This window comes from Drosophila simulans, chromosome 3L (assembly GCF_016746395.2).
Source record: "Drosophila simulans strain w501 chromosome 3L, Prin_Dsim_3.1, whole genome shotgun sequence".
NCBI classification, from domain to species: Eukaryota; Metazoa; Arthropoda; class Insecta; order Diptera; family Drosophilidae; genus Drosophila; species Drosophila simulans.
In genome coordinates this window covers 21,569,683-21,596,255 of record NC_052522.2, presented here as the reverse complement: position 1 = coordinate 21,596,255, position 26,573 = coordinate 21,569,683, and the positions used below count along the sequence as shown (strand labels likewise).

Below are 26,573 nucleotides of genomic sequence, written 5' to 3'. Positions count from 1 at the left end.
ACAAGATTAATGCCCGCTATTCTAATTAAGTGTGCCCCATCCGAGGAGCTGCATGCACTCTGCTTCCACTGCAGCGAGTGCATTCCCCAAAGGAGCAAACTTCTGAGCTCCAACTTTGGCCCGTTAACTTTGCCAAGTGCTCGCCAACTGCGGAACACTACGTGACCACCCAGCGGATCAGGTACAGACACCATCCACGTATCATTGGCCGTACGCGCGTAGAGCAGTTGAAAGAGGTAAAAATAATGCCCGCCAGCAGGGACTTGTGGTTCCTCCGACTCAGTAGATAACTGCAACCAGGGGTGGTGGAGCACTGAATACTTCGATATATTGCAACTTTTTCAGTTCAGCTTAATGTGGCATGGGATCGGATCAATTGGGTGGGCAGATAGTATTTGTAATCAGTGCTAAGTAAGTCTTAATTAGTGCTTAGATGGTCTTATTTCGATTAACAATTAGGAGTTACCTTTTAGGACATCACATTTTAGTTATTTCTTTTTTTAATAGATAGTTTTCTTCAAGTAGATATAGACGGACTTACCTCCATTCTGGGCTTTTGGTACTGCTCAATCTTCCCTTGCATCCTTACGGGCTGACCCCAACATCAATTTAGCTTGAAGTTTCAAAAGGAAAATTCGGCGAAAAAGTTGGCGCGTTGACAGGACGAAGGAGCCACCTTTGGTGGCAGAACCAAATGGCACGCCCTGCCCGTCCACAGCTCCACCTGCTGCTCCTCCACGCCTCCTCCGGCCAGCACGCAATGCAAAAAGTTTTTGGGCGGAGAAAGGGAGCGAGGGGAGCTGAGCTGGCCTAAGAAACTTGCCCCAGTGCACAGAAAAATTAAAATACTTGCCACGCGGTTGCATTCCAAGCTGGAGGCGCCTCCGAGTAGCCGCGGTGCAGAACTATGCTTAGCTGCATTTCACGTTCCATGGCTAATTTATGATTTGTAATAGGAATACGCGTTTATATAGAACATAATACTTGCGAGAGATTGAAACTTAAAGCGCAATTCCTCCAGCTTTCTTCCAGTTAATTTTATTTTCTTGTATCCTCCATCTGCAGCGCGGAACTTTCGCTGCAAACTTTACGGGCCCAAGACAAGGGCTGACAGTTTTAACAACCTTCGCCCACTTTCCCCCCTCACTTTATTAATTACACAAGTTGTCTCGGCAAATATTTTTCACTCAAATTAATATATCCCATGTGGCCACGACGGCAGCTGTCATCGGAGCTGCACATCCTCGTCCTTGCCCTCATCCACATTCGGATCCGTATCCGGATCCACCTATCCCCACGTAATTACCCTTCGCTCAAAATGCACTCCTCTAAAAGATGACGAAAGAGCAATCTACTTCGGAACGCGATTCGGTATGCTACATCTAAGTACAGTTCAGTTTAAGGTTATTTAGTCCAACGGCAGGGTCTCGTGCAGCCACGTGCGGCCACCTCCCTCGGCAAAGTCGGCGGCGGCGTGGTCCTGCCCCTCGAGGATCCACTTGGTGGTCAGCAGCCCCTCCACGCCCACTGGCCCGCGGGCGTGGATCCTGGCGGTGGAGATGCCCACCTCGGCGCCAAGGCCGAACCGGAAGCCGTCCGCGAACCGGGAGCTGGCGTTGTGGAACACACAGGCGCTGTCCACGCTGCCCAGGAACTGCTTGGCCGCCGCATCTGCGAATGGAAATGGAAAGCGGGGGAGAGTGTGTGTGGAAATTTAGAAACTGCACAAATTGTGGCACTACGGCACTTGGAAGTATGGAAGTGCGGCAGTGTGGCAGTGCGGCGGGGAAAAGTGTTGAATAAAATTAATTTCCCAAATGATTTAAATTTGTTGTGGTGAGCTGCGGGGAATGGGTAGAATGGCTGAGAATGCATGCATGCAAAAGTTTGCACGCTAAACTTGCCCGACTTGAATTAGGATTCGGCTTTGGTTTCGGTTTCAAGTCGGAATGGCTGAATCGCTGAAGAAGTGCCTGGTTGCATGGCATTGAGGGCCAAATTGAATTACTGGTGGCGGTATGAAGTGGTCATGCCATCCCCCACACGAAAATGTACGCTCAAGTAAACACTGGCATTTAGAATAATAGCACTGGAATTCTTGAAAACAAAATTAAATATTAATTTAGCACTGTCGTGCATTACGGACCTTCAAACTATTGCATAAGGTTGTGATGAGAAATAGTAAAAATTCAAAAGATGCACTTATAAGCGGATACATTACCGCAAGTATGTTTGAGTACCACAACTACGTGCTAAGGAATTTCATAAGCAGTTAGCACGCTATTTCCTATACTATCTCATAGGTGGTGTCACACTTTTTACAGACACCCTGTTCACTGGTGCATGCCACATAGATACAAACACATTTTCAGATGCAATTTTAGTTGTTGAAAACCCCGCCTGTCTGCCACACAAAAAATCGGACATTTTACCTACTAACGCGCAGTCACCAAATTCAAGCCAACTGCAGCAATAGCCATTATGATGACCATCCCGACAGCCGTTTGCGATTCTCATTACCCCACAAAGCCCCAATCAAATCGAGTGGAATGAGCGCAACAAGGGCTCAAAATGGGGGCTCGCAATGGGGGAGACCATTTTTCAACTTCGATTGCCGGCAATCGAAATTAATTTTCAATTTTCGAACATTTCGTTACCATTTTCCGTAACAATGACATCCGTGTGGCTGCTGCCGTACGTATGGATGTGATTAATGGCCTCGTCCAGGCTAGGCACCACCTCGATGCAGCACTCGAGGGCGCCGTACTCGTGCTTCAGGCTCTTGGCCGCCGGCGGGCCAAAGGTCAGCTGCTGGTTCAGCCGGGGTCCGGCATAGATTTTGACGCCCTCACGTTTCAGCATGTTGCAGACATCGCCGAAGATTGCGCCACTCATCAGGTCCTCATGGATCAGCAGGGTCTCCATGGCGTTGCAGGCTGAAACGAAGGACAGCTGCAGCCGGCTTTATGGGTTAATTGAGTGGGTGGTGGCCTACCAGCCGGATAGTCGCACTTGGCGTCGCGTGCAATGCGCAGGGCCTTCTCCAGATCCGCATCCCTGTCAATATAGACGTGGCAGACGCCTTCGGCGTGGCCCAGCACGGGGATGTGCAGCGACTGCTGCTGGATGCTGCGCACCAAGTCGGAGGAGCCGCGAGGGATGATCAGGTCGATGTGGTTCTCCATGGACAGCAGATCACTGATCTCCTCGCGCGTGGAAACCTTTAATGGAAAAGCAAAATTAATTGAAATATAAGTCATATTCATAATCAAGTATAAAAGTTTGAAGTTATTTTAAACAAAAACGAGTTATCTTGTCTTAATCCCAATCGATCTCACCAGTGAGACAGCGAGCTCCGCTCCAACGGTGGCCAGCGCCTCCTTGACCAGCTCCATGAGAGCCTTGTTGCTGTGTGCCGCCTCCTTGCCGCCCTTGAGGAGCAGTCCGTTGGCCGAGGCCATTGCCAAGGCGGCCACCTGAGGCAGCGAGTCTGGACGGGATTCGAAGATGACCAGCAGGACGCCTATGGGCACGGTGACCTGCTTGAGCTCCAGCTGATCCGCAAGGCGGGTGCGTCTTAGGACACGGCCAACATTCTGCAAGAAAAGCAAGTCCGGATGAGATACGGAATGAGGGATATATATTATTATTGGGGTGGAGCATGGGGTGGGAAAGTCAATTCACAAGTCAGCATAAATCGCATAATGCATATGCCATGTGGGACCGGGCCATAAAAATAACTCGATATTTATGCGACAGTTTCATTCGCAAGGAGAACCGGAAGGCTTCTCCTCCCACCGCATCTCGATTCCCCGGCGTCCATTTTGAGGCGTTACATAAATCAAGTCGCTCAGCGCGTCGTAATCTTTATTTATTTTTAATGGCCTGCTGTCCAACGCCCCCGCACTTCTGCTGACCCGCCCCTTGAGAGGGCCCTTCCTCCTCCTCCTGCCGTCGTGAAAAATCTCTAGAAAATTGGCTGCAGATAACATAAAGAGATTGCGGGTTGGTCTGGGCTGGACGTCTGCCGACAGCAGTTGGCTGGCCTTGTTTACATAGTATGGATGGAATGGATGGGATGAAGTGGTCCTCCTGCTCTTGCTTAGCCATTAAACTCGACTCGGGCGCTGGGTAAATTTGGTTATATGGCCATTATTATTGACTCCGGCATTGCAGGACGTCAAACTTTAAATTATATTTGCAAAGGACAATTGGATAAGTCAGAGCTTATGTACGAGTAGTGGAGCCAAGCTTAAGTAGAAGTATCCAAAGAAAAGTTGGATGAGGTTATGGGGACCTGAAATATGCTGGAAATACATAGCTTTATGAGAAGTCCTCACTGGAAATGGAAAAAAGAGTGAAAAGCAATTTCGTCGAGCCAGCTCAGTATATCCAAAATGCCCCGGCCTAACACTATTAAATTATTCAGTATTCATTGTGTATTAAAACTTTTCGTGCGATGCGTAAGTAGCCCGGGTAATTGAAAACTGAAGCACTGCCAGGACACTCACCTATCCAACATGCGAAGGCTTCTGTGGGCCAGAGGCCAAACAATGTTCGTGGCATTTGTTTGTCGCAGGATAATAAAGGACAAAAAGAGGGACAAAAAACAAACAACAGTTTTCGCCATCCGAGCGACATTTATTGAGTGCGTTATGGTTTTTCAGTATTCCCAGTCCGCTTCTTTATGAGTGTGTGCGCGCTCGCCTTTTTATGATTTTTCACGCTGCCGCCATTTTGTGTCACAATTTCGCTTGCCATTTTTACAATAAACTCATGTCCCAGCTCCACGACCCGCCCCTGAACCCAACGGAAAACTTTTTTTCTAGAGAAAAACATGAAGGAAAACTTTCTGCGTTTCCGCACAATCACATCCAATAAAACGGTTGGCTTGGGAGGACCAAACTCGAGCCCCCGGACCTCCAACCTCCATACCTCCCAAGCGATATTCGATCAACTCAGTCTGCTCTAAAAGGGGACAAGGGCAGGGTGATGGCCAGGACCAGGACCAGAAACAGGACCAGGATGCGGGCTAATGTCACTGGCAAGACACCAAACGAGTGCGCATACAAGAAAGTGTCTTTTATCTTCCACTTGCTTAGCTCCAGCCCCATCCCGAAAACTTCCGGGCATTTAAGGCTGCTCCGGTGGCTACTTCCCGGGTGGATTGGTTAGGTCACCAGCAAGTCGAGCATCGCTTCTGACTGGATTGTCAATTTTTGTTGAAGTGTAAAATTGCTCGGAGATTTCATAATGCTGTTAAGGTTTGGAAACTGCATATGGCTCTCCAAGTCCGCCTTTGTTGCAGCTCATGAAATGGCCATTTTGCCAGTTTGCCATCTTGCAGGCAGACAAATCCCAGCCCGGGGCTAACTCAATTTGGGGCTGACTTTTCGACACTGCAACAAATGCAATTTGCTCGAACTCAGGTCCATTTCCAGGTCCAGGTCCAGGGCTGGTCCCTTAGCCACCACTCTGGAAAGTGGCCAGTAATTAAGTTCTCCTACCTTGTGACTGTCCTCGGCGATTTGCTTCAGGCCAACGGAGAGGTTCTTTAGCTTGGCCGGGTTGAGCGAAAGCCGCGACAACAACGGCTTGGCCAGTCCGCTCTTTTGCGCCTCGGCCAGGTCCTTGGCATTGGCGTCCAGGATAAACTTTTCGCGGCTCACCAGCAGATCGGCCAGGGTGTTGACAGCACTGGCCCTCTGAGCGGGCGTGAGGGCTTGCATCTGGCGACTCCCGGTTCGTGCTGAAAAAGGGGGGATACAGGGGGTAAGTCTGGGACAACAAGTTGGATCCGCCTAATTAACAGCCACTTTCGCCCAGCTGCTGCAGTTAGCCCTAATAACAATTAAATTATTTTCGCCCCACTCGAAATAGCAACAGTACCGCACCACCACCCACTACCTAGGATTCTTCAGCAGACCCAGTTCTGGCTGACCCACTTTCTACTTTTACCACCCCTTGCGGCATCCTCCTACTGGCCTTCTAACGACCATTTGCCTTGTCACTCTCCGTTACCATCTTGCAAGTTGTGCGCCAGTAAATGTTACTATCTGTATGAGCTGGATACGGCTTTGGTCCCCGCTCCGGATGATTGGCCATCGATGTGGTTGGATGCCCGTTTGCAAAACCGCTAATTATGCGCCCTACTTGAGAGCTGAAAGCCCTTGCTAAACCTCTTTTCATTGTCTGGCCACATCATTCTCCGTCATTATCCTGTCGTCCTATAAGCCATTTGCCCTGCGGTCCACTCACCGTTCTCGGCCATCACCTCGACGGGCACTGCATTGGCGCTCTCGGTGGCCTCCGTGAAGAAGGTGCCCACCTTCCGGCCGCCAATTATGGTCTTGATGGCCTTCTCCTGCATTCCGTTGCAGATGACCACGCTGACGCCCCGGTCCAGGGCCCAGGTGGCCGCCTTCACCTTGGAGTCCATGCCGCCAGTACCCACCTGTGGGTGTTCAGATAAGTGGGTTAAGAACACAGAGGACGAGGCTGGATTACCTTTGACTTTTTGCCAAACTCGATGCTGTTGCTGTCGTCGCTGGTGTAGGTGTGCATCAGCTTCGCCCCGTCCTCCCACGGCGGCTTATTGTAGATACCATCGACGTCCGACATCAGGATTAGCAGATCAGCCTGCACCTCGGCGGCCAGCATGGCAGACAAGCTGTCGTTGTCCTTAATGGGAATACCCTGGAACAAAGGACCTGGTCACACGACGGCATCCCCGCACTCCAGCATCCAACTCACCCTCCTGGCTCCGCCGGCTGGCTCGTCGTCACGTATGAACATCGGCGGGGAGACGGCGTCGTTAGTATTTATGATTGGCACAATATTCAGGCTAATTAATTCGGAGAGCGTGCAGAAGAGATTGTTGCGTGTCTCCTCGTTGTAGAAGTCCGGCTTGGTCACGAGCACCTACACCCAAACAGCCATCATCTCGCTTAAATCTGTGTGTTCTAATTAGCTGCTGGATGTGCACCTAGGCTTACCTGGGCTATCTTGACTCCGTACTGGGCAAACATCGCGTCGTAGAGGGACATCAGACCCGACTGACCCACCGCAGCCGCCGCTCGCGGTTCCAGCGTGGCGCCGTCGAACTAATTTGGGATAGCAAAACATTTGAGTTTATGCTCAAACTTGGCTAATTCCAGCAGATACCTCTTTGCTATCTTTTGGGTTCAGGGTCTCCCGCATGGACAGCGACATGAGCAGCTCCTGGGCGAGCTTCTGCTTTCCGAAGGCCACCGCTCCGCTGGTGACCATCATCACCTCACGTCCCTCCAAATGGCACTCGGCAACCTATCGAGTTGTTGGGTGAAGAATTGAAGAAATTGCGAATGTAATAATATATAAGAATATTACTTTGTGCTAGTTGTAACTTTTCCTGGTGAAAATTAAGATATAACAGATATTTAATGCCTACCTGCTCCACAATAGACGCCAGTCGGCCGAGTGCTAGTCCATGGTTGTCCTCTCGAGTAATGACTGCACTGCCCAACTTGACCACCAGCCTCCGGGCGTACTTCAACTGACTCCTTTCCGTGAAGGTGGGATGCGCCTTTTCCAAGCGCCGCTCCGGCGACACCAGCTGAAACAGGTCGAAACATAAGGCAACTTATTCAGGGCCAAATCGGTGTCTTATCGCCTCAATCGCCAAAGCCATAGAACTGAGGGAGGTCATAAATTGCGACAGCAGAAGAGTAAGCCATAAAAACAACAAATCGAGGCATAAATTGCAATCCAATTAATTAAACAGTCCGCGTCGATTGCACCTAATCAGCGCGTAATCAGCTAAACTGAAAACTGCAATCCCGAATTCCCTTCCCCTGTGGCGTGGCTCTTTTCGAATTTCTAATATTCGTTGTGTGTTAATTGGTTTTTTAGCCAGCGGCGTGTGTTCCAGAAGTCAGTTAGCCCCACACGCAGTGCATAATCTATTTTAAATCGCGGCTAATTAAATTGCACAATTGCGACATGGGATCATTACCACATAATCAGATCTTAAACACGACGGCCTCTGATGTGAAGGGCTTTAACCTTAAATTCAAACTTTTTCACCTGCCTTCTGGGTATTCGGTGTTCTGAAAATTAAATGCCGAAAAGAAACCCCAGATTGATTCGTGGAAAATAAACTTAAAAAAGTCTTCTCCAGAGTCCCGAACTGAGGCATAAGAAAAGAGATTATTTTTTAAAAAATTAACGACGAGAAGTCTTAATATGAGACTCGATAGTATTTGTTTAATTTAAAACCTAAAGTTTATATGTATACTCTTTCAGGGAACTTTTCAATTTACTGACCGTGAAATTATTAACAAATATTTGCGGCTGAAATTGGATAATTTTTTAACCTTCGTTCGATTCATCAATGTATTTTTCAAAAGCAAATAAGAAGAAAGCGACTTTCTAAACAAAGTCAAAATACCCTTTCAATAGAGTACAGAAGGAGGATAAGATTAGCGCGTTGAAGAGATAACTGCTCAGAAAACAAGAGAGTAAACAGCGAATTTGTTTTTCCTACCCCAACAGCTGCAGCTCATCATCCCACCTCGCTCGTCCATCAATCAAAAGTGTTTTTATTAGCTTTTTCTTTTCTTTTTGGCCCCAGCTCCATCGGTTTGTTTGGGCGGTGGCTTTGATTGCCTTTCAGGCGCAATAACATCAAATCGGGGCTTTTTGTACGTAGAACTCGTCGCGTTTGTCGTGTCGATTATTTCAGGAAAAATCAAGTCAAATTGAGGCGTAAATATTTTGATTTCGTTATGTTCGTCAGACAATTCTGATGGCAAGTGTCAAGTGCAGCTCAATAAAAGCAAACGTCGACAATCACGAATGCTCTGTTTGTTAACTTGGTTTAATTGTTCGCCCGCGTCTTATCACAAAACAAATTTTTATCACTATCGCAAAGAAATCCAAAACAAAGCGACCAATAAGTTTTACGACTGCGTCTGGCTGAAAACCGCCGCTGGAACCAATTTTGTTTTGGCGGCTCTCATGGCGTATGCGTGATACCGAATGCAATTAGTCGAAGGTCAGGAGTCGCCTCGGGCCTCGGCTCCCATTTCGATTGTTTTCTAATCGAAGTGCAGATAGTGACCGGAATCGACTGCCCGCCCCATCTTCTGCCCCTTCCGTCCCGTGTCTGAGGCCTGTCAAATGCGATGACAGTCCGTGTAATTACTGAGCAATTAATGCTGGTGCTGCCACATACATGAGTTGTGGCTCCTCGCGGGCTTCACACTTATCTACAGTCCGGCCCAACCTTGACGATCTCTCGCAGCCCTCGACAGATGTTCGGCAATGATGTTAGTGGATCCCCTGACACGATGTCTCCCCTTCGCTGGCTGCCATTTCTGATGGGCTACACGCATGTTTGCCAGTGCTTCATGTTTACACGACATTTTTTGTTTGACTTATACCTGGTACTCGTACAGCAGTAGATGGGAGTATTAGAGGCAAGAGAACTTATACTGGAACTCTAGGGTTAAACGGGAAATGTGAGTCCCAAAAATAGTTTTATTTCTATTACTAACCAACGACAAGGAACTTTGTATATTTGCTACCCATTACCCAAAGAATTTGCTGATTTTGGGAAATACAATGAGCGGAGACTTGAGTCTAGCACAAAATATAAGTTTAGGTAACCCATTATTGAGTTGAAGTAAAGGGTATTAGCCCTCTTCCTCGTTTAGTTATAATATTACCATTAATTGCCTTGCAATGTAAATAGTAATTGTGGTTTATGGGCCATCACAGCCCTGGAAGTTGGAAATTCCACTTATACAGCTCACTAATGGGTAATAAAGGTCGGGAGGGTGGACCCCCAATACAGACTTTCATTCTTTGCAGTCGGTACATTGACAAATGAGATTGAGAAATTTTTTTGAGAAACTGCTCCTAAACTAAATGTTGTGTATATGGGTATGACCACCAGAACCCTAGACTATAAAACACATTTGCTTCCTGTATTTTCAAATAACAGCAACATAAACTAGCTGCCAAAACTATAATGAAATTTTGAAATATATGCATTAGTGCTTAGGCATAAGTCGCAGTGTTCTTTTTTACATTGCTCACATGATTCGAGCGCAGGGTATCTAATAGTCGGGTGCATGTAGCTTGCCTGTTTCGGTAGACTTTTTACGATGTGCCTCACACACGCACAGCTTGAAAGAGAGTCGAGACGAGGACCAAAGGCGCCATAACTGCCAACACGTGTCAAAATGAAGTGAGTCAACGGGGAGGTGGCGCCGCATGGGAATGGTGTGGCATGGAAGGGGTGGCTGGGTGGCTGGGTGGCCTGGGGTGGCGGGTAAAGGGTGCTCCACGACCCTGACCTAGGCAAATCGTTTTGAGTGTCAAAGGCTGGGCCTGATGTCCGACATATGCAAATGCGGTGGGGAGGGGAAGGGGCAGCCCCAGGGCAGGACACACTCGCAGTCCTTGCCTGAGGCCAAGCGTCACCAGTGTTGTTGCATATTTAAAGGGGTTTTAAGTTTATTGTGAAGCCACCCTGCCTTTCATTTCCCTTTTCCCCCTCCTGTTGTGTGCAAATACAATATTTACACTTTTAGAATTTATTTGAACACGTTTTTGCATTTGCCGACCCAATGGTCCTGGCGGTCCACCAGCTGTCAAGCTGTGACAACATTTTATCAGCTTGTCAGGCACTTTTCCCACTCCCCACCTCTCGACAATCGCCTGGTTTTCATGTCAGTGGAAATCAGACCGAAACTGTAAATGATTTACAGCTCCGATGAGTGGGAGTCCTTCGCCCGATGCTCATTCAATTAGCCTGACTCCCCGCTTTTGACGGCCCATTTGCCCCAGTTTATGACCTGGTTTAGGGTTACTCCGAAACCCTTTCAAGCTGTTGTCGGTCGACCATAAAGAACTTAAAGTTAAATCGCACTATAGTGTTTTGCCGCTTCGATTTGGCTCTGATTAGACATAAGTGGCAGGGAAAATTTTCAGCAGGAAGGCATAGGGTGTCCCCCCAATCAGCAAAAGCTGTTGAAAAGCTTATGCAATCAAAACAAAGCACTAGACTGAGAAGGGCCCCTTGTTGCTCATCATTACTAAAGGCGTGTGTTCGGTGTATCTGGGGAGCCAGAAGCCCCCAGACAATGGCTTCACGTTCAGTCGTCATGACTCGGGCTGTTATAAATTTCTTCACTGAAATGTACATTAATCGACGCTTATCGGTCAATATACTGTCAATTCTTAATAGCAAATAAAATATGTTTCTCTGTGTGTGCAAATGTATGTCTGCTTAATAGGGTGGACCTTAAGGGGCAAATCAAATATACATTTTTCTCAATGTTCCTTTTCATCAGATCAATAATTCTTTCTCTTTTATTAGCATCAATTTTGATGATGGGCAATTTTCCTTTGTGGCTAAGGACAAAGACTCCCACTCTAAACAATTTTCCAAGCAGTTTCGCCACTGCACACATGATTCTCCTGACCTAAACACAAAGAACTGATAAGGATTGATCATCATCCAAAGGTCCATTCCCACTAGAACAAAACCGAGACGGACTTTGCATTCAAGAACTTTTCTATCGCCACCAGACGTATAATTAGGTCTCAAAATCACTGTCATCGCACTGCGGTTACATAAACCTCACTCACTGGCTGGCGGGGTCCGTGGGAGCTCAACGCTCGCCAGGCGTTTCTGGAGAATCCGATTCGGAGGCTCTGGGCCAGCTTGAAACTGTTTTGCAGCATTTTTGGGAATCAAGTTAGAGGGGAGGTATTTTTAAGGAGCTATTACAAATCACGGAACGCGCACGGAACCGCTCCGTTAAGCCCGACGATTTCTACTGAGGCGAACCAACGGACTGACCGCCTTGGTCGCTGGTCGAGATAATGTGGGGCAAACATGTGTAATTGTAAGTGTTCATTGCGATTGCGATTAAAATTTGGTGTACGGCGGACTCTCTCAAAGTGTTATCAGTCAAGCAGCTATCACTCTCCGGTAGCTTGGACTGGGACAAACATTGAACCGGGGAGAGAACGGGTCTTATCAAGTGGAGCAGGCGGCGGAAAGTGGGCTTATCTGGCGACTGGGTGTTTGCCAGGTCAATGGAGCAGTGCGTTTGGGTAGTGACGATGCAAGGTGTCACATGAAAACCCCTTGATGCAGCCAATCATCGTTGGGCCTCCACTTCAACGGAAACTCAACTTGGTGTTCTTCACAGTAAATTACCCATCAAATATCACTGCCACTCGAGCACTGAAAAGTACTTATAAAAAACGGGCCGTTTCAAATATTAATTAACTGCTGCAAATGTCAACTTGTTTACTTCGATGAAAGCCCCTGACCTTGTGCCCGCAAATTGACAGTCGCAGAATTTCAACGGGCGCATAATCAGTGCACATTGTGCAATCATCCTGCAGCCTTTATTTAATTATTTTCAATGAGCACCAGCACCAGTAATAAGGGAAACGACTGTCAGATTACCTGTGAAAGGCAGGCTCTTCTAGCTCAGAACGTCCGGAATGGATTCCGGTGAACAGCAGCCACCAGTCTGGACTGAATGCCCGACTGACACCCGGACGCAGAATTATTTTCATAATTAAGTGACATTTAAAAGTTTTGTTGCAGCTTTGTGCATAGTTGTGTCCCGTCGTGTCCTGTGTCCCGTGTCCTGTGCATTGTCCTCGATTGCCATTGCAGTGCATAGAAAAGCCATAAAGCACAATGCCAAATGGCAACAGGCTTCTGGAGGGGCGGGGTTAGTGCTTTGGACTGTTTTGGGTTGGGCTGCCTGGGGTCAGATAAGTGCTGAATTATGTCCCCGCTTTCTTCAACCCCACAGAATCTGGCACAAGTTTTTCAATCGAATTGTGCCATTGTTTATGACTCGATCTGGGTTGTGTTTGTTGCACCAGCAATCCAAGAACAGTCGCAAGAACACTCTCAATCTATATGCCTCGGAGCGAATAAAAGGATGAGAACATCACGCATACGCCAAGTAGGCCACAGGAATGCTAAGAATAGCGAAATAATATAGTTCAGTTTCTTCTGTTTTTGCAATACGAGGTCGTCATAACTCATTGCTGCTTTTGTGCTTTTTTGAGCCCTTCTTTGCCTGTAGCTATTCTGGAGTTCTTTCAAATTTATATGTAAATATCTTATCTGCTTGTTGTATGCAAGTTTCCTCTGGCTGAATGCATTTCGGAGTGCGCTTTCAAAGAGCTTCCCAATTTAAATCCGGTTCTGAAACACAGTATTCGGCAACTGCTATAAAGCCAACAAAGTTGTGCCCACCTTCATGAATATCGGTGCGCCATCGAATCGATGTCTACCTTCCGTTTGACCAACCGAATTCATTACTTAGTCGTGTTCTTCGCCTGTAATCTTGGGTTTCAGCACTTAGCAAACCAGAAGCAGAGCTGGCTGCTGGTACTGCGCTGGTGGAACTGCCGTCTTACCTTCTATCCCTAATGTATGCGCATTGCCAAAGTAAGTCCTGCCAGTCCTTGGCAAAAGAACTCTTCTTACGCCCTGGCTCGCCTGGCCCGCCTGCCCCCTTGCGCCTTTTTTGCGCAGGCAGTGAAAAATTCACTTACAAAACACTTACGCTGACACCTTGCCACGCCCCCGCGCACACACACCAGCATCGAATGGGCGCGGCTAAGGGAACTTGTGCATTGCTGCAGAAACTTCATCAAATCCAAGCTAATCACACTTTGATTTGCATTTTGTAACGAAGAGGAGCAAGAACTTTCCAAGCAAAAAGCGCATCGCCACCACGAGCACTTAACTCTAAGCGTTGCCCCGACATTGATGAATGAAGTAGCCCCTCCTCTGTCCTGCTCCTCCCCCACCCCCCGACATTGCCGTCGACTGCATCTGGTAATTATGCTAATGAGATGTCTTCAGTTAGAAGGGAAGTAGACTTGGCTGCCTCTGCCACTTCAGTTAAATGCAATTAATTATATTTTTTATGCCACCAAGAAACTTGGGGATTCGATTATATAAGCGCATAAGGATATGCAAATGTAAGGGTGTTTTGATGGCTTTGAACCGTATAATACATATTAATTAGGGTATTTTTGATTAATGTGGGTATGTACGGATAAGAAATGTCAGCTTGGCACTCTATTCGTGAAGATTGTTTAACGAGTCCAGAGTGGAAAACACCTAGATATGTACAATAGTACTCTACAAGATTCTCTGGTTAATACTTGGGTCATCCGCTTGATTTTAATCTAGAACTCGGTGTGTTCGTACCCGCCGTTGTCGTAGATAGCCATGCTGTTCTGGTTTGAGGCCGTAAAGCTCACCTTCTTGGCCATCGGCGCCACAGGCGGTCGCTTTCCAGCCTTCGGGGTGGGCGTGCCCTCGGGCGTGGCCGCTGCATTGACCTTGGCCGCCGAGCGACGCGCCTGCAGGAGCTTCACTGACTTCCGGTTGAGTGCCAGATTCTTGAGGTTCAGCTCGTCGTCTCCGAAGAAACGGCGTTCAAAGTTGAACACCAGATTGCTGTAGTCGCTGTGCTGCTTGTCCCGCGTCTCGTGAAGCCGAAAGATCGTCTGCCGTCGCACCATGCTCTCCCTGTGCTCCCCTTCCAAAGAATTCATCATCACCTCGTCGTAGTGGGGGTCCCCGTCCTCGTCGTCGTCGAAGAGCCTCTTGGGTCGCTGCAACTTCCGCGCTATACTGACAGCACTGCCCTTCAGCTCGGTGGCGGCATCCTCGTCAGTAAATTGACCTCCTGTTCGGAACCAGTCCACCTGAGTAGTGGCCAGTAGCTGGCACAGGGTAGCGAAGCGGTGGAAGAACATCGCCAGGAACTGGATGATCAGGATCAGTCCAAAGAAAATCACAAAGCACAGGCCAATGGGATCCAGTTCTTTGTACTGCCTGTAGATGCCAACCATCAGGTTGTCCCTGTCGAAGGACACAAAGTCTGTGGGATCAATAGGCCACTCGAGGTGCAGGAACTCCTTCTTCAGCTGCAGCAGGAACACAATGAGCACAAAGATCGCATTCACCATCACAAAGGCGAAGGCTATCATGTTTCTCAGCTCCTTAAGTCCGTCGGCCATCGCCTGCTTCTGCTCCCTACTCAGTTCCAGTGGCTTCAAATACTGCTTGATCAGATCCTTCCAGAATCTCTGCTCCATCAACGACACTTCGCCCAGCTCCGAATCGATCAATAGCGGATCATTTAGCCAGCCTGGCAGGTAGCTACTCGCTTCATCGGCTGCGTCCTTGCCGTCGTCCTTGAGCACTGGAGCCTCTCGAGTGCCCCACGAAACATCGTTCATGTTGAACACAGAAAAGATCATGAGAAGCATGTACATCGAAGGGATGGTTATGTAGTAGATAACTCCGCACAGCAATGCCCAGAACTCCTGCGGATGCATAAAACCTGGGAAACCGGGAAACGAAAATTAGAATTGAGAACTTCAAACGAGTTGCAATTTCTTAACGTTACTTTTTAACTTTATCTTGCGACCTAATTCAAAATTCTATATGGGCCAATCACTCACCTGCAATTGTGATCTGCACAGCTACGAGCAGGAAGAACAGCGATGCAGGAGCCAGGGGTCCGTCCTCCAGCATCTGGACAATGATGCCGATGAGGACAGCCATCATGACCAGGCAGTAAACGGAGCTAATGACGAATGCTATCAGCAGTTGAAACTTCTGCTTAAGGTAGACACAGGCCAGAATGAATAAGAGGATCGGAAAGAAATTCCAGAGGAAAGCGGTCCAGATGTCAATGGAAAACACGGCCACCAAGGCGCCCACCATCATGAGGAATATGGTGCCCGGTCCTAGCACGGTTCCGATCATCAGCATTCCCTGATACCACACGTACATCGTTGATATAGAGTTGTTCTTCTTCACTACGGTGTCCGCATCAGCCAGGATATCGAAGATGTTGGCTATGGTGGAGGGCACCCAACGACGTCGTTGGTTGTAGAACTCGTTAAAGCTCTCTGGTGCGTGGGTGTACGCATCCGAGGCGGCGCAGTACTCCACCCGGGAGCCGGCCTTCAAGAGTAGCGTGCACAGCCAGCGGTCCTCGCCCTGGTCGTACTGCACCATCTTCATCGCCTCCGAGCTGATCATCGTGTACCGCTTCATCACACTGTTCTCCATCAGGGCGCTGGCCCGGAACAGACTGAAGCATCCCGGACTGCAGAGCACGCAACCGATGACATGCTCCGTCGCCTTTTGCAGCCAGTGTCCAATGGCGTACTCAAATCTCTGGTACCACACCATCGGACCCCTGCCCACCGGGTGAATCCGACCGCAGGCAGCTCCCAGCTCGTCCACGGCCTTCATTCGATCGATCAGCAACTGCACAGCCCGCGGCTGGAAGTCTATATCTCCGTCCAGGGCCAAAATAAAGGTGTTCTCTGCAATAACCGCCTTTCGGCGGGGCGACAGCTCCTTCGTCTCCATAATCCTATATCCCAGAAGATAGTACATGTACATGACCTGCGACCAGCGCTTCTTGTGCCGGATCTTGTCCTTGTTCTTCAGGTGAGCCACCATTTTAGTACGTCCTGGCAGGGTCCACACCAAGCGGCCTCCGTAGGGAGTCTCGATCTTCAGAGGGGGCTTTATGCGGATGTTCACTCCGTAGACCTCAAAGGCTGCCTTGTCGATGGTTCGGGTTAGGGTCTTTACATACTCGTTGATGGGTGGGTTACGCTTGTTCTGGCACTGACGCGGATCCGAAACGAATGCATCGTCGAAGAAGATGTTGGCTATGAAAATATAGGAAAAATAAAATGTTGAAAAATCTAATCCTTACTGTCACCTCAAGCTAGTTTAAGCTGCAGAAACATTTGGCTTCAAATTAGGTTCTTGTTACAGAATTGATATTCAAAATTTTTTTCAATTCACTTTTCATTTCGACTATGCGTTATGATCAGATTAGTCCATTTTAAGTAGACGCACGATATGATTCTCACAGCAGGTTTAAATTAATGCTTTAAATTAAACAAGAAGGGGAGTTAGCTTCGCAGTCAATTTCTATAAGAAAAAGTCTGATTTATACCGAAAAAGGAAAAGAATTGGTTTGGTTTCCAAAAATTCTCAATTACTTTATCATCTGAAATTTTAAAGGCAACAAAATATTGCCATGACTAAATCCAACTAGCTTTGGTGCACAGAGACTATATTTCGTAAGACGGACAGACGGACATGGCTATTTCAACTCGGCTGTTGATACTTATTATGAATATCTATACCAAATCAATATACCCTGTGCAAAGGCATAAGAATTTTCGAGTTATAATCCGTTTTGAATTGAATGTTTGCGTTTAAGCCCATTATTTATTCTCCGTGTAGGGGCGGTGTTGCGGAGATCGTAAAGTTGCCGCCGACAGTTGCCGACGCTTGGCTTAAAGCCATTTTGGCAAGCGCGGAAATGAAGTCGCCAAGCGCTATAAATAGAGCTGCAAGCAGCGTGCCGAGCTGCATAAATTCCCACTTTGACACATTTAAATGCGCAATGCAAATGTAGCCAGTGAGGACTGGAGAAGACACCAGCTGCTTCTGCATCAGCATCAGCATCTTCACCCGCAAAGTTTGGCCCATTTACATACTTTCCAATTCATAGTACTCGTCGTCCGCCTTGCCGCCGTTGAGGTGCGTCCTGGCCATGCGGCGGGCGCATTGATCCTCATCCAAGCGGACAATTGACTTGAGGAACTCCATCATCTCGTCCTCGGTCTCGTGCCACATGGTGGCGCACACAATCAGCTGCGGCACCTTGTCCTCCTCCTGGATGTCCCGGCTGGCATTGATGTCGGCTGCCAGAGCCACCACAGGATCCCTCGGCGCGGTTAGGTCGCTCTGCCGGGAGAAACAGATGCAGGTGGGTTTAGTTTAAGCTCCGAATGATTGCAGTGCATACCAAGTGGGTATTTCAGAAATCCAATGCGGTATTTGCGGAGCCTCAAGAGCACGAAAATTCTTGGCAAGGGCTCCGGCATTAATTTGGCAACAGAGCACAACTGCACACAAGATAAACCTCAAAATTCATTTCAAGCTAAGCAACGTATTTGGTATGCAATACAGCAGATTAATCCTAACTAGAATGAAAGTTTTTATTAATATTTCACGGATTTTAAGGAGTTAAAGGTCGGTTCAGCCTGCCTAATGTAGCAAGGCTATTACGAATGCACATAATTCGCATGACCCCTAAATTATGCCCTTAAAATCAACTCGTATGCCCTGATTTTAATTACTTTAATGTCTTTATGCTGGGTAGGCCCCGAAAACATGCGAGTGGAGCTGAAGCACTTTTAATTAAGTTTACACCCACCGAAAACCCATCCCAGTGCTGGCATCCCAGCCGTGCCCCTCGCCGAAAAGGACGAAACGCAAACATTTCCTGAACTTTGCAGTTTCCCCGTCATTTAACTTAATTACATTGCCTGACATTTGAAGCGCACATCAGTAGTGCCGGCAGTCCGGGCCCCTCCGCCGGAATAGTCAAAAATGGATGTGGGTGCACGGATTGGCACAAGAGCTGCAGGAAGCTGCGAACTTGGCGAGATGATTGATGCCAGGCAGGCGCCTGATTACAATAATTCATTAACATGCCCTCAACTTGCCTCGCATCTGATTTGGAGCACTCAATTCTGCAGGCAGCGACCCCCGCTCACCTTGATGGCCAAATACTCCTCGCTCCAGTCCACGATCCGCCGGTTCATCATCGAGCACTGGTCCACCAGCAGGCCGCAGTACCATGGACACACGAAGAGCTTCTCGGTTGGGGCGTTCCTGTCATTGTGGGGCTGCCAGATGTGCAGGCAGGTCCACACCTGGGCCAGCCACCACAGCGGCCACAGCCAGAGGGCGTAGTCGAGGCATCTCTGGCCCAGCTCCTCCACACTCCCGCCCAGCGCCAGGAGCGAGAGGTAGTCCGGCATGAGGCCGTGCAGGGAGCACGGGTCCGAGGCCCGCAGCTGGGCCAGAAAGGTGGCCAGGCAGACGGTGGCGGGTCCTGCCAGGCTGAGGGGCAGCGCGTAGCTGAACTTCTGGATCTTGATTTTGCAGGCGAACTTACCGAAAATGTGGCACAGGTACGCGGCACCCACCTGGGCCGCCAGTGCGTAGAAAACCGCATTCGGACTAGACTGCATGGTGAACAGTGTCCTGCGTGGAGGCGCTGTGATTGATACGTTGGCCTGTGCTGAAAGCAGCGCATCGGGGTCACCATTAGACTGCTAAAAGTTCATAGAAAATGGGAAGCTTAAACACCTCTAGCCTTAAATTTTACTATCTGTATTTAAATGAATGGTAACCTCGGGCCTTAATGACTGGACTACACTTACCACCAGCGTAATGAGATGTGGTCGCCAGGCATCCCGGAACCTACTAAAGTACTCCACAAATTCGTGGCCATGCAGGATGAAGCCCATCCCCGCGAAAACCAACACCTTCAGAGGCGCCAGGTACAGGTAGGTGTGGTATCGGGATCGGGTACAGCGGATGGTGCGAATTATATAGGCTGCCGGAGGAAGAATGTATGAGGAATCAGTACTTTCGCACTTAGAATTCTCTGAACAATTACGCTGAGCCTAATGCATTTTGTGTTGCATAATTTCAAAGGAACAATGCCGCATACAATGGAGTATCCGATGCAATTGCTGACAGTCAAAAACATAACATATAACTACTACGGCTAATGATATTCCATATAATATAATACTAATTAATATTGAGGCATATATGATAACCCCAATCCGGACGAAGTCCCCCGTGGAATTGCGATTATTCGGTCTAACTTTAAATCGGCACTTTACGATGAAAGTAAATGTCATCTATGACCACTATAATTAATAATAAACTAAGTGCTTAAGAGTCGTTGAGTGATAACTTTCAAAGCGCCTTTGAATACCAAGAGGGCCTAGTAGATATCTATATCTATATATCTATATATGTATGTATCTATATATGTATGTACGTATTGTCGGGAACTAGTCATTGAGCAAGCACATACCGATGGCCTCGTGAGTGTTGGCGAAGTTTTCCCACCAGCGAAACGAGATGAGGAGCAGCGGAATGGCCAGCAGCTGGACCTCCAGACTGTCGCTCAGCGAGGGCCAGACCAGGTAGACGCTGCCCTGCGCCACCAGGGCCAGGATGGAGAGCCCGAGGACCAGGCTGTCCGCCGATCTCCAGTGCACCCGCGTTCCCGTCAGCAGGTCTGAAACGTCGAGCAGCCGGGGCAATCAATTTAATTGTTGTCAGTCGGTGCCTAGGCACCGATAACATCTGGGCTCTGGGCTGGTCGGGAGGGGAACTTACTAAGCAGGGCAGGCACGAAGCAGACGCAGCAGCCCAGAATCGCTCCGCGCGTCACATCCAGGGCCGGCAGCACGGTGAAGGTGAGCAGGGCCAGACCAACGACGTGCAGGAGTTCAAAGAGCGTGACCTGATTGGCGGGGGCTTATCAATCAATCTACGTCGGGGTTAGGGTGGCTCGAAAGCTCTAGTGAGTGGGTGGCGCCATTTGAGGGGCTACAGTCACTTGTGGTTTTTAAATCTAGTGACATTTTCAGCTTAATTGTTAGGCGCTGTGATATACTAAACTTGACGATTTAAGACGGCTAAGCTATTTCTTTTATGAAACGAATGATATAGGGGTAATTTGAATCGTATCGAACTTATTATATTATTTAGCTGAATATTGTGATTTGACACTACGAGTATTTAACATTCCAATTTCCTTTAAGTTATGCAACGCACATAAAACAAAATATTTATAAATATTTAACAAAGTACAAAGCTTTTATCTAGCAAAGAGATTAGTCAAAAGTGATTTACTTCACTTCGAACGTGTAGGTAAACATATTACTCGGAATCGAGCCACCCTATCTGTACACCCACGGAACAAATACCCACCAGTCCCACTTCCAGTCCGCTGGGTCGCTGCTCGCGCTTGAACATACAGATGCGCAAGGCGCGCAGGAAGGTGAGCAGCTCGGGGGCGGTGAATGCAAAGATCAGGGCCCAGACCCAGGCGATTTGGTCCAGCTCGCTGGCCACCGCCTCCACTTGGCCGTGCCGGAGTACTGCGAAGCGGAAGAAGCGCAGTGTTAGTGCTACTCAAGCAAATAAGTTAACTGTACTCACGATACTTGCTGCACACTTGCACGCGTGGCCCGGTGCCACCTGTGTTTCCGGCCATGTAGAGATAAACCAAGTTGGCGAACACGCTCGTGGCAAGAACGACCGCGAAGACAAGGAGGTAGATGCAGAGCTTGAAGAGCTTAAGGCAGAACTGGAGCTTCTTCCAGTCGGCATCGGATCCGCTCGTCTTCTTGGACGGCGGGTCCTGGAAAGAGTCCCATAGCGACGGCTTGTCCCGCTGCTTCCTGGAAGCAGTCGGAAGCAATGGTTATCGGTGACATCATATCCCGATTGGGGACGGACCCACCGACTGCGCATGAAGTAGTCACCGCTTTCGTAGTCTCCTCCGCTCATGTCTATGTGGTCCCATGGGCACTCCAAAACTGATTGGCACTCGGCATTTGGTTCTCCGGACCTGGCCATCCGATCGGGCGATCGTCAGATCGGAGATAAGGTTGCGATATCATCGATGCAAGGCGCACAAGTTGTCATCGAGTCCCGATAAGAAACCTTCCGAAGCCACAGACCCACTGACTAGATTTGCAATTACAAATGCCATCAAATCGAATCACAGCAGCGCTAACCATTCATAAAATACACAAGGCGTGTTTTAGGGTTACTATTGTTCCCATTTATTATACCTCATTGTGGGTTTGGCTTTGTTTGTACTTCTTATTCCGACAAAGAACTCGGTGCATGTGTTCTTCACCCCTGCTATTGGTTACACTTAGTTGTTTGGGTTGTTTATTTGTTGTCCGACATGGCACTTCAAAGTTTCTACTCACCTTCTCCAGTATCTACGATATCAGCGGGCTACAACCGAGACAATGGTGGGCTACTCGAGTTCACTACAAACATTGAATTGTTTGTAAAGTGTGTTTGATCAGTTAAATGATCGTTACATTTACACAGTTTAAAGTGCTTCTCGCCATGAACAGATTACACTGGTGTCATTCATGGCTGAACGGAATTAATATGAAGTCTAATAGTCTGATTTTTGTTGCCAGATCTTTTTATTGCTATGACTTATTGCTATAAAGAAATGTTCAATTTTTATGCAGGGGTAAACCTCATTATTACTTAATAATCTAGGTTGGATGATAATTGCGTTGCGATTTCAAATATTTCTATATATTTCAAAAGAATTATTATAGATAAAAACTCTTTGATCGTTTTATTGAAATTATGGTAATTTTTCAGATTGATCGTCCTTTAGGCATCTCAAGATGTCCCTGTGTATTGAAATATATGTACTGAACTTTAAAAGCTAGAAAGCTGATATTAAGCTATTTTCGAAAGACACACACTGACCAATATCTTTTTATTCATCGTTTGTCTTGCCAATTTTTATCGATTTCGCCGAAAATGTTTTTCTAACGTCCACAAACCGGTTAAGCTGTCACTCATGTTTTAAAAAAGAATCAAGAGAGAATGCTATATTCGTGTTCCCCGAATATCAGATACAAAATGTCTATCAAATTGATAGAAACTTACAAGACTAAAACATTTGCAGTCTTGGGCGGTTTGTGAGCGTTAGAGTGGGCGTGGCACAACGATTTTTGGCATAAAATAGAAATTTACAAAATAAATAAAAAAAATAATAATACATCAAAACATTTTTCAAAAGTGTAGTCGTGGCCGCTTTGGGTTATTTCTGGACGTTCGAGTGGGCGTGGCACAACAAACTTCCGCTAAATTGCTAAAACGCAATTCGAAAATAACGTACTTTTGGGCCATCGCATATTTTTGAGTTGCCACCCCGATTTCTACACTTGTGTATTCGATACTAATCGACAATGGATTCTAGTAGAAATAGTTCCTCCACCTCCCGTATGGGGGCGCCACAATTCGTGTAGATGTTATGTATAACTACACACGCTTACATGTGTTTTTAAGTAAAATATTTTCCATACATTGTTTTAAAATGAAGCACGCAAAAATGCACTAACTTGCAGCCCCGTTTAAAATCTATTCGCTTAAGGTACGCTTACCAGATCCGAGGGGAGTTCAATTTTATTACTTACTCATAAATAAAATAATTGCATTGATCGACAGAGATACTTATGCACGCGCAATAAATTTAAACCTACATACATACATAGATAAGTACAACTTGTGAAAGGAGGAGACTCCCGATGTATACAAATAAAACAAACAAACACACTAACAAGACTAAAAAATGGCTTCTAAGACTTTAAAAAGGTTGCTAAATGCTGATAAAAAAATATCACGGATATCACGACGCTTTCTCACCACGCCGCTTGGCCTGGTTCAAGTCGCGTGCCTCCTCCATGGTCGTTGGAAGCACCTTGTCCGCCGTCTCGGGAAAGGCCAGGGTCAGGAAGCCACTGATCAGGGCGAAGGTAGCGAACAGGATCTGCGGGGCGTAAATGTAGTACTTGGCCTGGAAGAAACAAGGGCATAGAATTAGCTGATCGAGCCCGTAAAGATAATTCCGTTCTAACCAGTAGAGGGGTTTGTGGGGCCAGCATGGATCCTATGCGTCCCACCATGGAGCAGAGCGACAACAGGGTGTTTCGCACGTTGGTGGGAAAGATCTCCGAGGTGAAGAAGTACAAGATCTGGAAGCTGCAGGTGATGGCCAGCTTTCCAATTAGGAACAGGGTAAGAGAGCCCGCGTAGTTATCTAAGGGGAAATCTGTCACATTCAAGAGAACTTTTAGCTGGAAGATCATGTGCATTCACCTGCGGGCACTGCGGCAGAGGCGCCCATACAAATAGCACAGAGCAGCATCGAGGCGCAGAGGGAATGCCTCCTGCCGACGCGGTCCATGATGACCAAGGGGAGCAGCAGGCCAGGGATCTGGATGAAACCGTTCAGCATGAAATTGGTGTACTTGTTGCCGCCCAGGTTAACCGAGTTCAGGCTAAGACCCAGGGCGATCAGCGTGTGCGTGAACCAGCAAAGGCAACAGTTGGCTATCCGCAGCGAGAAAAAGACCACGGCTCGCATTATTGGATACTGGCTCTCGTTGGCCTGGCTAAGCTTTTGTCGATTGCTGGTCAAGAGATCGTTCACTTGCTCCTCCGGCAGCGGCCGCTTGTTAATCCGCGCCGCCCGTCGCAGCACATTGGACGCCTTCTCCTCGGCACCCTGGCTGAGCAGCCAGCGGACGCTCTCCGGCAAGATCCACAAAAATAGGATCTGCAGCACAGCCGGAGCGTACAGCACCCGGAGCAGCCAGCGCCAGTGCTGCACTTGGGAAGCCAGGAATCCGAGGAAGGCCTCGCCCAGCGCGTAGAAGATAGTGATGATTGTGGCCGCAGCCACTCGCCTCTTCGGACCAACCAGCTCGATTGCCAGCAGGAAGGCGGTGGGGAAGAGGGTGCTACCCACGGCCATGTCCAGGAACTCGAACACCAGGAACATGGAGTAGTTGCTCGACAGCGACCGGATCACGCCCATTAGAGCACTCAGGGATCCGGCTACAGCTAGCATGGTGCGTCGTCCGTATCTGGGGTAGATGAAGATGCTGTTAGACTGCAAATACTCTTACCAAACAGGGACAGGTACTTACCGATCCGCAAAGTATCCTCCCAGGGGTATGCCCACGAATTGGCCCACATTGTTGATAGTGCCCACCATGGAAAGCTTCCACTCGTCCTCACAGTATATTCCAAACTTAGGAGATGGTATGTTAATATTGTTACTTTACTAGTTATAATGTTTCCACACTTCATTAATTAAATTCATATATGCAAAGAAAATTATATTTATATCAAATACGGGAACAGCCGAAATACGATTAGTTGTGAAAATAATATTTGAATTAAATATAGGAAAAGTAATACTGTAAACAAATCGATACAAATATTTGAATTAAATATGCTTTTAATACTTTTAGTTCTTAAGCCGCAAATATTATCACGTACATTTATGATACGTGTTTAATTGGGTATAAAGTAATATAGTTACTGAAAATTGCACTATGATTGAGTTATTTACCTAGCAAGTAATTTGCAATATTCGTTTTAATGATTGACACTGTGTTAATAACTTCCTCCTGAAGATAACCCACTCCAACTTGTTATCAAATTAAAAATCTCACACTGAACTTCCACCAATTAAGTCTATCAACACACCTACGCCCTTATCTTCGTCTACCCACCTCCGTTGATATGGTCTTTTCCTCGTCCCTGAACTTGAAGTCGCGTCCACAGGTCTCCGGCGTAACAGTGAAGTACTCCTTGAGGCAGTATTGTCCAGATGGGTCCGTGTATCCCGAGATAGCCCCCGATAGGTTGGTGGCGTACCGATGACAGTCGTCCCAGGCGGAGTTCTTCTTGGGGATGGTGAAGCCCAGCCAGTCCTCCTCATAGGCGCTGCTGGGACTATCACACTGCGGAACAGTGCACCTGGGACAATTGGGAAATCGGAGATCTTGACCAGCCATTTTATTTGATGAACCTATTTCCTACCTGTGCACAACGGTGCTCGCCGTGAAAACATAGGAGATGGAGAAGAAGGCGTTGAAGAGCATGGGAACGCAGAGCAGAACATAGTTGATGATCTGATAGCGCCCGAACTGCCCGATTCGGACTAGAATCGCATCCAGAGAGTTGTCGTCATCCCCACCAGCCGTCTGCGTCGCCGCCTCCGCGTCCGCATGGCCATTGGTCTTGGGATCGCTCGGCCTGTTTCCATTTCCCTCCTTCTGGCTGGTCATAATGTGTGTGATATTATGTATGTATATCCGAACAGTCAATTGACCACCAGCCACGTGGTGGATGCACTTCTTCTAATCGCTGTTTTATAACTCGCGGCGCGCGATCTTTCCGCCCCGTTAGTTCTGCGGTGTATTTATAGACGCTCTGGAGCGTCTCGCTGGGAGCAGTGCCACTCAACGAATGATTTAACCACATCAACAGTGCTGTGTTTTGATTCTGGTCTTTGATTCTCTTCCGATGGCTCGCTCTCGCGTTCTATTTTTAATCCGTCCGCTCTTCTCCATACAGCCCTCTTATCGGGGTCTTATCAGGCCCCAATCCGAAACTATATGCATATGTGTACTTTCATGGGATGAGAGAGCTTCGACTTTTTATACCTGTTACTCGTAGACTGAAAGGGTATACTAGACTCGTTGAAAAGTATGTAACAGGTACAAGGGAGCATTGAGATAATATATGTATATAAATGTTATGCTTAGCAACCAATTGAATGGTTTTATAACATAAAAACTAATAGTAGCAACGAAAATAACATAGAATGATAAAATTACAATTTTTATTAATAACTTAGATTGGATGAAAGTTCAGGCTACACTGGCGTTCATTGCCTAACTCTTCAAAGATCTCATTGTCGTTGGGTTAGCCAAAGAAGCCGCTAGGTGGCTGGTGTCGCCATCAAATCAGTCGTTGTAGCGACTTGAATTTCGATTGATTGTGGGGATGCTGAGGTCGTTAGAGATCTCGCAAAGATTCTCGCATACCA

The 26,573-nt window shown here is 47.6% G+C and overlaps 3 protein-coding genes across 4 annotated transcripts; all 3 read right to left on the bottom strand.

Annotated features, from left to right (window-relative positions):
- Window positions 1-1,329: 1,329 nt before the first annotated feature.
- Window positions 1,330-11,856, bottom strand: LOC6739088 (delta-1-pyrroline-5-carboxylate synthase). The gene is made up of 12 exons (XM_016171922.3): window positions 11,638-11,856; window positions 7,430-7,594; window positions 7,165-7,305; window positions 6,996-7,103; window positions 6,754-6,921; window positions 6,508-6,696; window positions 6,259-6,454; window positions 5,508-5,749; window positions 3,339-3,596; window positions 2,996-3,221; window positions 2,658-2,936; window positions 1,330-1,671 (listed from the first exon to the last, which is right to left on the bottom strand). The coding sequence occupies exons 1-12, from the start codon at window positions 11,731-11,733 to the stop codon at window positions 1,409-1,411; spliced, it is 2,331 nt and encodes a 776-aa protein (XP_016032929.1). The 5' UTR covers window positions 11,734-11,856; the 3' UTR covers window positions 1,330-1,408.
- A 2,077-nt stretch (window positions 11,857-13,933) lies between these two features.
- On the bottom strand, window positions 13,934-21,693 carry LOC6739087 (chitin synthase chs-2). Its single transcript, XM_016171921.3, has 10 exons — window positions 21,429-21,693; window positions 21,125-21,366; window positions 20,894-21,063; window positions 20,297-20,423; window positions 19,989-20,195; window positions 19,321-19,496; window positions 18,649-19,212; window positions 17,584-17,833; window positions 15,511-16,740; window positions 13,934-15,389 (listed from the first exon to the last, which is right to left on the bottom strand). The coding sequence occupies exons 1-10, from the start codon at window positions 21,542-21,544 to the stop codon at window positions 14,224-14,226; spliced, it is 4,248 nt and encodes a 1,415-aa protein (XP_016032928.2). The 5' UTR covers window positions 21,545-21,693; the 3' UTR covers window positions 13,934-14,223.
- Window positions 21,694-23,116: 1,423 nt separating this feature from the next.
- Window positions 23,117-26,024, bottom strand: LOC6739086 (organic cation transporter protein). Of its 2 annotated transcripts, XM_002085843.4 has the most exons (6): window positions 25,562-26,024; window positions 25,252-25,498; window positions 24,661-24,764; window positions 23,828-24,597; window positions 23,587-23,768; window positions 23,117-23,525 (listed from the first exon to the last, which is right to left on the bottom strand). In XM_002085843.4, the coding sequence occupies exons 1-6, from the start codon at window positions 25,807-25,809 to the stop codon at window positions 23,358-23,360; spliced, it is 1,719 nt and encodes a 572-aa protein (XP_002085879.2). In that variant the 5' UTR covers window positions 25,810-26,024; the 3' UTR covers window positions 23,117-23,357. The 2 variants fall into 2 exon arrangements, with proteins under 2 accessions (XP_002085879.2, XP_044778794.1); XM_044922859.1 differs by lacking the exon at window positions 25,562-26,024 and having other exon boundaries at window positions 24,661-24,817; window positions 25,252-25,335.
- Window positions 26,025-26,573: the final 549 nt, after the last annotated feature.

Bases quoted from the DNA above. Each gene is read 5' to 3' on its own strand.
- LOC6739086 (XM_002085843.4), bottom strand. From the start codon at position 25,809: ATGACCAGCCAGAAGGAGGGAAATGGAAACAGGCCGAGCGATCCCAAG. The intron at 25,499-25,561 runs GTAGGAAATAGG...CAATTGTCCCAG, and splicing joins GCGAGCACCGTTGTGCACAG to GTGCACTGTTCCGCAGTGTG. The intron at 23,526-23,586 runs GTTAGAACGGAA...TGTTTCTTCCAG, and splicing joins CCCCACAAACCCCTCTACTG to GCCAAGTACTACATTTACGC.
- LOC6739087 (XM_016171921.3), bottom strand. From the start codon at position 21,544: ATGGCCAGGTCCGGAGAACCAAATGCCGAGTGCCAATCAGTTTTGGAG. The intron at 19,213-19,320 runs GTAAGTGTAGTC...ATGAACTTTTAG, and splicing joins CACATCTCATTACGCTGGTG to CAGTCTAATGGTGACCCCGA. The intron at 17,834-18,648 runs GTGAGCGGGGGT...TTCTCCCGGCAG, and splicing joins AGGAGTATTTGGCCATCAAG to AGCGACCTAACCGCGCCGAG.
- LOC6739088 (XM_016171922.3), bottom strand. From the start codon at position 11,733: ATGCTGCAAAACAGTTTCAAGCTGGCCCAGAGCCTCCGAATCGGATTC. The intron at 7,104-7,164 runs GTATCTGCTGGA...ATCCCAAATTAG, and splicing joins ACCCAAAAGATAGCAAAGAG to TTCGACGGCGCCACGCTGGA. The intron at 5,750-6,258 runs GTGAGTGGACCG...CCCCTTTTTCAG, and splicing joins CGAGGTGATGGCCGAGAACG to CACGAACCGGGAGTCGCCAG.